At 38.7% G+C, this 11,160-nt stretch overlaps 1 protein-coding gene across 1 annotated transcript; it reads left to right on the top strand.

The window, feature by feature from the left end:
* Window positions 1-1,036: 1,036 nt before the first annotated feature.
* Window positions 1,037-8,944, top strand: dnajb4 (DnaJ heat shock protein family (Hsp40) member B4). Its single transcript, XM_074651988.1, has 3 exons — window positions 1,037-1,609; window positions 4,415-4,995; window positions 8,147-8,944. The coding sequence occupies exons 1-3, from the start codon at window positions 1,399-1,401 to the stop codon at window positions 8,375-8,377; spliced, it is 1,023 nt and encodes a 340-aa protein (XP_074508089.1). The 5' UTR covers window positions 1,037-1,398; the 3' UTR covers window positions 8,378-8,944.
* The last annotated feature ends 2,216 nt before the right edge of the window (window positions 8,945-11,160 follow it).

The following is an 11,160-nucleotide window of genomic DNA, read 5'->3' as shown; positions in this document are numbered from 1 at the left end:
TTATAGTATGCAACCTCTACTGCTCCCATATATATATATATATATATATATATATATATCTTGCTTCTATAGTTACCATATACCAATTTCTTACTTTATTATTATACTGTATATTATTTGTAAATACACTATTATTTTTATTTTTTTATTTTTTTGCTACTTAACTTACTGTTTTCTTAATGTGACTAACAAGTGCATGTTTCTGTTGCTATTGTTTTTACTATGTAAAGCACCTTGTAAACATTGTTTTGTAAAAGTTTCTATATAAATAAAGCGTATCATTACTATTATCAATGTTATTATTATTTTATAGTAAGCAAATTCTACTGCTCCCATATATATATATATATATATATATATATATATATATATATATAATAAATATATATAATATAAATATATATAAATAAATAAATGTATATATATATATATATAAATATATAATATATATATATATATACATTTATTTATTTATATTTATTTTTTTGCTTCTATAGTTACCATATACCAAGTACTTCCTTTAGTATTATACTGTAGATTATTTGTAAATACACTATTATTTTTATTTTTATTTTACTATTATTTTGCTACTTAACTTCTTTAACTGTTTTCTTAATGGAGCTTCCCAGCAAAAAGTATTTTACACGATTGTACTTGTATAACCGGTGTGCCAATAAACATCTTGAATCTTGAATCTTCATTCCTCAATCTATTATTACAGTGAGACAAGCCTCAGCATAAACCGGCCTTCAGAATAAAACGCCCCCTGGTGGCTCCAACTCGTTTATCCAGGGATGAATTATATACTGTACATCAGAATCAGCAAAGACAACGAGGAGCTGGAAGCAGAGTCTTTTTTTTTGTCCCAGGATCCTCAAGAAGGTTAATCCGACCATAAATCATAAATGATGATCATATTTTGTAGTCCATTCTAATAAATAGTGTATTAAATACATTAAATATTCCTCTGACAGCTCCTCATCCAGCTGTCAGAGCAGCTGACAGCTCCTCTCTCGTCTCTCTGCTCACCGGAACCAGAACTACTCCTCGTGTTGAACTTGACGCTGGTCTCGGCTGCTGTGGATGCAGAGAGGAGGAGTGAGCTGAGTCTATTTAAAGAGGGTCATCCAGTCATCCAGTCAGGAGAAATAGCAGAAGGTCCTCGGCGTTGACTAACCGCCTCTAAATGGGTTTATCTGCCTGTGGCTGCTTATTGTCCATTATTAGTCCAGACTGAGACTGAGGCCGCTTCACTGCTGAGACTGACTGAGACTGAGACAACCATCCGTCCACCATCACTCCACCAGCTCCTATCTCTCTCTCTCTCTCACTCCCTCTCTTTAAGGGCTAATATCCGCCTTTTTCCTTCATTCTTTATTATTAACGGATAGGTGAGAGATGGGTAAAGATTACTATAAAACGTTGGGCATCTCTAAAGGAGCCACAGAGGAGGATATAAAGAAAGCTTACAGAAAACAAGCGCTGAAATGGCACCCGGACAAAAACAAGTCTGCAGCCGCCGAGGAGAAATTTAAGGAGATCGCTGAGGCGTATGAAGTCCTCAGTGATCCCAAGAAAAGAGAAGTTTATGATCAGTATGGAGAAGAAGGTAATGGCTTTTTATATTTGCATTGAATTACATTTCATAACCTTTGTGTGACGGATTTTAATTCACCTTCTATGCAGCGTTATATATATATATATATAAAGCCTGGATGGTTGGATGTAAAACACAGCTGGCAGGTTTAGAAAACAGCTGTTCAGCAGATCATTGGACTACAGGTCTGCCTGTTTTATTATTATTATTATGAGGATTATCTATTTCACTATATCTGCAGTTATTATAAGCCTCTGTTTAAGAGAAATAAAGGCCTGTCACCATTTCCACCACAGATTTTCTTACAAATGTAGGTGTTGTAATAGAAACAAATTTGATTATATCGAAGCCTTTATGTGTCGTACCTACAATGTAGCAGGTCTATCTGAACAGATGGCTGAAAGCTATGAAGCATGTTTGATGTGAGGAAGGGAAAACAGATCATCTCTACATCCGTATATTAAAAATTAAAGGTGGCCATATTCACAAATGTACCTTATTTTTTTTGTACCATTTAATGTAGCAAAGGTGCTGAAGAAAGGGCCAGTATAAGGGAAACATGGTGTAAAGTATGAAAATGATTGCTAATTGAACCCTAAAATGAAAATATGTACCTGGAAATATGTACGATATGTCTCCTTTAAAGGATTATTTAAGCCATGCAACGAACAGAGCATCTACAAGTGTGCTTTATTGGTGATAAAATGCAACTTCTTTAACATTGCTATTGGATAAACCCATTACCAGAGTAGATTATCTACTGTAATATCTCAAAAAATTAAAGATCTTGAGTTTGTTTAGTCTCAGAATTTGTCCAACAAAGATTCAAGTTCCTGACTGTCCTTTGAAAAGCATCATAGTTTGATCTACTTTTGCACTATAAAGTATTTTGTTGAACAGGAGATACAGTCTCAACCAAAGAACGTATATTGCCAAGAAGTGAAGTCAATTGTACGTTCCATTGCAACATCAGCAGCTAAACTACGCTTCTGCCATTTTGGACTGAAAGCGACTATCGGACGCCAGTAAAACATCCACATAAAAAGTGCCGTACAAAAGTAAAACAAAATGATGTCAAATCTACTGTCATATTCTATCAAAATGGTCTGTGTTGAACAATAAAATATTATAAATATATGCGTTTTCAGTCCAAAATGGCGGCAGCAACTGAGTTCGGCTCTCTGCTTCTGTACTCTTTGCCCCAACTCTGAGGGCATCAACCAATATACCAGTTCAATACCAGTGCTCTCTTTCTGCAAAATTTAAAATCTGTATATCACACTTTGTGGAACTCACTGGGATCATTTTTATAGAAGGCAACATGATGCTAAGGGTTTTTGCTGTACTGAAAAACTGCTGTTGTGCTTGAATGAATTTAAAACTAAACGATGAATTTTCTACTGACATTGACAAATAAACTGTAGAGCTGCAACTAATGATTATTTTTTAAAATAGATTAATCTGCTGTTTATTTTCTCAATAAATTGGTTAATCGTTTGGCCTATAATACATCAGAAAACAACGGAAAATGTAATTTCTTAGAGGCCCAAGGGGACATCTTCAAATGTTTTGTTTTGTCTGACCAAGATATATAAAAAAAAAAAATCAGTTCACAACAATGTTAAAGGACCAGTGATTGGGATTTGGCGACATCTAGTGGTCTGTTTGCAGATTGCAATCAACTGAGTACCCCTCCGCTCATCCCCCCCTTTCCAAGACTGCGTTAACGTGAGCCGCCGAGTGCAAAACTGTGATAACGTCATTCCCCTCGGGCTGACCTGAATTCTTCAAAGCTTCAACTGGTAATCGACCTCGAAATCAGTATTCGATTGCCTCTTTTTTTGTTTTTTTAAATAAGTACTGTATGTAATAATAAAGTATAAATCCCAAAATAGCTCATGAATTAAGGCATAATCCCACAACATTATTCATATTCAACATTAATTATTATTAGTAATTCTCAGACGGATATCGCTGTTTGTTGTGTGTAGAGGTGCGTGTGTGTACAGTAGTGCATCAGCGGCACTGAAATGGGAGAGATGGAGACAGACAGACAGAAGAACATGTCAGCCTGCTGCGCTTTGCAGCGCCGCGAAGCTACGAATACCTTCAAATATTTCTCGCTGAAGCTTCGAAAGCCCAAAAAATGGTATGCGGGACAGCCCTACTCAGAGGCTATCCTTAATAACACTACTTAAGTAGCAACGGAAGTCAGATGGCGGCTGGTGGTACCACGGTTTTGCACTCTGTTGCTCAAGTTACAGAAACGTTTCGGAGAACTACGGTGGCCTTCAGGTAACGTAAAAATGTGAGCAGCCCTCTCTAGAGCCTGGTTTGCAACATGGCGGACTCCGTGAAGAGGACCCGCTCCTTATGTAGAAATAAACAGCTCATTCTAAGCTAACGAAAACACAACGATTCTTAGTTTCAGTTGATTATTCACTAATGAAAACATAGTTATGAACATTATATACGATTTATGCAAATAGATCCCTCGAAATGTTACACACTGTTCCTTTAAGACAAGGAAAAGCGGCAAACTCTCACATTTGAGAAGCCGGAATCTCTAATGTTTGATATTTTTACTTGAAAAATGACAATCAATTGATAATTGAAAATAGTTCAATCTATCGACTAATCAGCTAATAATTGAAGCCCTTATATTTAATGTGGTTCCACCTAATAAGGTCAGTATCGGACCTAATACCTATCTGGTGGATTGGATTGTCAAAGTAGGCATCACTTGGGGCATGAAGCTCTCCCACTGCAGAGTGTCAATGTTTGGATGACTGATGAATCATTTCTGTCGCCCATCAGGTCTCAAGGGAGGAAGTGGGCCCACTGGTGATGGACCAGGCAACACCTTCACCTACACCTTCCACGGGGACCCTCACGCCACCTTCGCCACTTTCTTCGGGGGTTCGAACCCCTTCGAGATGTTCTTCGGGCGTAAGGCCAATGGCCGAGACGACGACGACATGGAGGTGGACGGAAACGACCCCTTCGGCTCCTTCACCAACTTCAACATGAACGGATTCCCTCGGGACGGGCACGTCGGCCCCGGAGGGCAGGGGCGCCGGAAGCAGGACCCGGCCATCATCCACGAACTGAGGGTCACCCTGGAGGAGGTCTTCCACGGCTGCACCAAGAGGATGAAAATCTCTCGCAAGAGGCTAAATCCAGACGGCAGGACCATGCGCAACGAGGATAAGATTCTCACTATCGAGATCAAGCGGGGCTGGAAAGAGGGAACCAAGATCACGTTCCCGCGGGAGGGGGACGAGTCGTCCAATACCATCCCTGCTGACATTGTTTTCGTCATCAAGGACAAGCCACACCCTCACTTTAGGCGGGAGGGCTCGAACATTGTGTATCCTGTGCGCGTGAGCTTACGACAGGTGAGGCGCTTTCTATTCTGGCACCCACTTCTGACTGAGTGCAGTAGTATTAATAGAGTCTGATAGATGGATTAGTCACTCACAGGATTCAGAACAAGCGCATATTTATTTTAAAGTGCTGCTTTAATGCTCACTACTTAAGCCGTAGGTAGTCTGCCTCAAAAAGCTGTTTTCCCTGGAATGTACAGGCATCCTGAATGAGCACTGTAGTAGAGCTCTAGTACTGAACTACACACACACTTCGGCTGTTGTGCATTTATGTAATCTAGATCATCAGCATTGAGAAATAGAAGCTGTATCACAGGGAGGGCAGAGAGGCGGTGGCCGCCCACGTGCACACATTGCAAGATGTTCTTATATGGTTCCTCCCACTCTCTGAGAACTCTCTGCTTCATCTCTGAATATGTGATCGATGTATGCAAACAACAGAAGATCAACTCTGCATGATGTGAATCACGCTGAGAAATCACCTTTTAATCACATTAAATGTTTCTTTCCGATAGGGCTGTCAATCGATTCAAATATTTCATTGTGATTAATCGCATGATTGTCCATGATTAATCAAAGGGACATTTGTCCAATATTTAATACTCTTATCAACATCGGAGTGGGCAAATATGTTGCTTTATGCAAATGTATGTTTATATTAATATTGTAAATCAATTAACAACACAAAACAATGACAAATATTGTCCAGAAACCCTCACAGGTACTGCATTTAGCATAAAAAATATGCTCAAATCATAACATGGCAAACTTCAGCCCAACAGGCAACAACAGCTGTCAGTGTGTCAGTGTGCTGACTTGACTATGACTTGCCCCAAACTGCATGTGATTATCATAAAGTGGGCATGTCTGTAAAGGGGAGACTCGTGGGTACCCAGAGAACCCATTTTCATTCACATATGTTGAGGTCAGAGGTCAAGGGACCCCTTTGAAAATGGCCAAAATTTAGTGCAAGTTTGGAGTGTTATTTAACCTCCTTTGCGACAAGCTAGTATGACATGGTTGACACCAATGGATTCCTTAGGTTTTCTAGAGCCCGCTACAACCTCCGAAAGATTGATTACGTTAACGCGTTAAAGAAATTATTGGCGTTAAAACAAATTTGCGTTATAGCGTTATTATCGCGTTATTATCGCGTTAAATTTGACAGCCCTATTTTCCGACTATGATCAAATAGAATAGTTGTATATCACCATGAAAGTTGCATTCTTGACTTTGGCACACAGTTGTTTGATAAAATAAACTTATCTCAAGGACCACTTACTAGCCTTTTCCAGAACTTTCCACAACTTCTCACAGTCTTCATCTGAAAGACATGAAAAGAGAAAAAAACAGAGGTTGTTTATATCCAATGCCAAAGGCGATCTTTGAATAGAGAGATTACGACCACCTGTTAACATGTGACGACAACTGAGCCATCTCCTCGACAGCTGAGCAAACTCCATCTACTAATGAAGAGTGTTGATGTGGTCTATGGTTGAGGAAAGCTCTGGAAAAGCTATGAAAGGGATCTTAAATGAAGACTATTTGGTCAAAGTAGTTGTATAATTTGCTCAGTGTTCAAATAGCAAGGGTCCTGTCTGGGTCTGGGAATAAAAATACAGCAAACACCGTCAGAAATCTCTTATAATGGTACAGTATGTCCAATGCAATGTTAACTGTTCACTTAAGCTTCAAGGGTATTTAAAGCTGATGAACTGTAGATATTCAAGAGGCCAGTTTGAGTGCATCTGTTGAAAAAAACATTTTGCAAAAAATTTGAGCAACCTGCACACCGTCTACAATATTAGTTTATCGCAGATATATAGTGTCCACATATAAGTAACAAAAGAAACTGCAATACAGACTTGCCAAAAATATGTTTGAGGCAAACACATTAATCAATTTCACTTTTCAATAGTAGTCCCAAATGTCCTGCTCAGTACATTTCATGGTCGCAATTCTTTTAAACCAGGTATTCTCATTAAAAATGTTTATCTTATGTGTTTATGAAAAGACTGTTAAGTATAGGAAATCACCATTAAAGTTCACAGATTTTTGCATTTTGAGATTAAGGAAATGTGTGTAAATGCATTCACAGTAGAGCTGGAGAATAATTTAATGCCATCCTTTATCAACTTTCAGATGAATTGTATCATGGTGACATGAACATTTCCTGTTATCGTACAACAAATATCTGTTGTCAAAGGATTGTTAATGATTATTAAGTGAATCTAACAAAATTAGTTACTTTGATGACTTTGGCGTCATGTAATACATAGCAATGGATCATAGTCAGCTGCTTTTAACATCAGTGTGATTATTGTATATGTGAATTAGTGTACATTTGCTATAATGTGCAATATATTGATATCAGAACATATCCTTTCTAATATCATGGTCATTGCAAGTATATTGCCCTGCAGCTCTAGGTTACACATGTATAACTTTAAAGGGATAGTTCTGATTTTTTATAGTGGGGTTGTATGAGGTACTTATCCATAGTCAGTGTATTACCTACACTAGATGACGGTCAGCACGCCTCCAGTTTGGAGAAGCAGGCAGGAGTACTGGCAAGGAACCAGAGCAATGTACTGCCTTGGATGGGGGCAGCAGCAAAACATCTTTTAGCCACCTAGAATCAATATCAGTTTAAGTGTATGCTACATTTAGAATATTTTCACCGCTTTACCTTGCCTTCAGACAACGCTATGTGTCTGTGAACTGAAGCTGTTGTATTCATCTATGCTCTCTTCAAAGTCACCAGACTCCTTTAAACTGAACTAACCCTTTAAAACACCAAAGTCACACAATAACAAACAAACTAACAGATCGAGGCAGAGGTAGACCAGCTACTTCCGTGTTCTGCGAGGTAAAATAACTGTTTTTGTCAAAGGAGTCTGGTGGCTTTGAACATTGCTTTGCATCCGTGCTGGTACTCCTGTCTGTTTCTCAAACTGGGGATGTACTGACCACCATCTACTGTAGGTAATACACCGACTATGGATAAGTACCTCATACAATCCCACTTAAAAAAAAATCTGAACTATCCCTTTAATCTCAGCCAACGAACAGATTAATGCGTTATTTTCACAGTAGCTCATGCGTGGGTTGCTGTTCTCCTGATTCTCACGTCTCACATTCTCAATGTTCCTGTCTTTTTCAGTCGTTGTGCGGCTGCTCGGTTACCGTGTCAACGATAGACGGGAAGACGTGCAACATGAAGATCACGGATGTCATCAAGCCTGGCATGAGAAAGACTGTCGCCAGCCAGGGTCTCCCCTTACCCAAAAACCCCGAGCAGAGAGGAGACCTGGTGGTGGAGTTTGATGTTAACTTTCCCGAGGCGTTGCCTGGCAACGCCAAGGACGTCCTGAAGCGGCATTTACCTGCTTAGGACGCAGGACACGGACTGAATGAGGGGAAATGACAGCATTGCCCTTGTTACCAAACACCCACACACAAACACACAAGGGCAATTCTGACAGTTCACAGATGGACCCTACAACGAATGTGCAATTTCTATTTTTGAGCTGGTGTTTTTATAAATACCATGCATGCTGCCAAGATGATATAAGCGCAAGTGAGAGACTGTCTGGGTTGTTGATATCTGGAAGAAACACATTTTGTGTATGTGGGTCTTGGCCACAATCACTTTAACTTTTTGTTTGTTGGAAATATTTGGTAGTAAGTGAGTCTACAGTTGCCAAAAAAATCATCCCAGTGATCCTGGGAAACATTACAGTGCCAAACAGTACATTTTCTTGCTCTACTGACATTTTCTTCAGTGTTTATTTTGTCATGTAGAGATACAAGCCTCAATGTGGAGGCTGTCTTAAAATCTGTGTACAAGTTATTCAAGAGGAAAGTGAAGTTGAATGAACTGGATGGGCATATGTGCATTTTAGAAACTTATATGTGAAGATATTGAACTTGAATTTTAAAATAAATATTTCCACATGAAGTGATCTTGAGCTGTTTCAGTGAGGGAGGGGAGGCATGCGATGAATCCTCCTCCACGAAATAAACCGTAAAACCGTTGATGCTGCTAAGGCCTATTTATAGTCAGTGAACAGTCTGCATAGCAATAGTGCACTAATCGAGCACCAGGAAATGGTTCTTCAGACGTATATTTTAGTAGTCAAATGTGAATATTTTGTTGTTGTAACACTTTTCTGATGTGCAATTAAAAATACGTTGACTGAATTTAATGCTTACTAATGGCAAAACTATGAATGTGTAAATATAGCTGCCTGGTCCCAGCTGCTGGCTGTCAGCTGCCAACACAGAGGCCTTTACTGTGCGTTTTCCCACCAGGGGACGCCATATCACTCATCATGGCGGCGGCCCAGGGGCCCACAGAGGCAGGGTCCTTGTTGGACAGATACAGAGAGCCTCTTGGCTGCTGACATTTGATCTCATTAGTTCAAAGCTCAAAGACAAATATAAGCTGTTATTACATGGCTGTAACAAGTAGTTATTACGTACATATTTTCATTTAATATCACAAATAAGTATCATATTAATTTAACATTTTTATCTATCTATCTATCTATCTATCTATCTATCTATCTATCTATCCATCCATCCATCCATCCATCCATCCATCCATCCATCCATCCATCCATCCATCCATCTATCTATCTATCTATCCATCCATCCATCCATCCATCTATCTATCTCTCTATCTATTAGGGCTGTCAAAGTTAACGCCATAATAACGTGTTAATGCAAATTAATTTTAACACTGCTAATTTCTTTAACGCATTAATGAATTAATGCCAGTCCCATCTCAAGACCCATCTTTTCTCCTCTGCTTACTTGTAGCCTCCCCCTCCCCCTACCCATTTGTCCGTGTATATGTATGAGAGTGTGCCTGTGTATGTCGCCTGTTTTTTGTCGTTCGTCTACTTTTTGTCTCACACCGTTTTTCCCCCCGAATGTGTAAAGCGTCTTTGAGATCCTAAAAAGCGCTATATAAGTTTAATCTATTATTATTATTATTATTATTAATGCAATTTGCGATTTTTAGATTGTAGCGGGCTGAGTTTTAAAGCTAGAGTGAAGATAGCATCTTATGAAACTAAACAACGAAGGAATCCATTGGTACCAACCATGTCACACTAGCGTGTCATGAAGGAGGCTAAATAACACTCCAAACTTGTGCTAAATTTTGGCGAGGAAAAACTGGCATGACCATTTTCAAAGGGGTCCCTTGACCTCTGACCTCAAGATATGTGAATGAAAATGGGTTCTATGGGTACCCACGAGTCTCCCCTTTACAGACATACTCACTTTATGATAATCACATGCAGTTTGGGGCAAGTCATAGTCAAGTCAGCACACTGACTTCTATCTATCTATCTATCTATCTCTTATTTTAAAACAAATGTCTGATTAGTTTTCAAGGGAAAAAAGATGGAGATCTCTTGGTGAACAAATTGTTCCTTTTGCTAGCAAAGATTTGCACTAAATGGCTCCACTGTCCCTAAAATAACTAGCACATCAACATGTGCATGAGAGATTTGTGCAAATGATGAGTCACTATTATCCAGGGAGGGTGGAGGGTAAACACACCTGCTGCCTCTCATTGTGTGAGCCTGATGTTGATGTTGGTATCTAGAATAGAAAAGATAGCGTTCAAGCTAGTTTTATTATATTGACAAAATATCACAGTTTACACACCTTTCTGTTTACAATAATTCAGTGTCATGTTTCATCAGTAATCGGCACTGTAAAGAAGTGTATAATTATATATAAAAAAGATAATAACTCTTTATCCTGATCTTACGTTACACATCTGGGAAACCCTTATCTGAAAAGCTTAAACTGGTCCTTTAGGTTTCAAAGAAGAATCCTTTCAGAATTCAGGAGGCAGCTGGGAGTCCTGGAAATAACATTTAAGGAAGGGTGTAAGAAATGTTATGTTATTGTAAATTAAAGATGATCATTATATTATCCACCAATGAATAGAAAGTTAAAGTTAAAGTTATGTGCACATTATTGCATCACTAATTATAATCCAGTGATATTATATGTATTATTCTGAAATGAGCCATTCTACATAAAGAGTACTTTTACTTGTGGTACTTTAAGTATATATAGGCTATATTGATGCTAATAATGATGTACTTTTTATTTAGGCAAAGTAAGATTTTGAATGCAGAACTTTTACTTGTA

Source organism: Sebastes fasciatus, chromosome 11 (genome assembly GCF_043250625.1).
Source record: "Sebastes fasciatus isolate fSebFas1 chromosome 11, fSebFas1.pri, whole genome shotgun sequence".
NCBI lineage: Eukaryota > Metazoa > Chordata > Actinopteri > Perciformes > Sebastidae > Sebastes > Sebastes fasciatus.
This window is presented reverse-complemented; position numbering and strand designations above follow the sequence as displayed.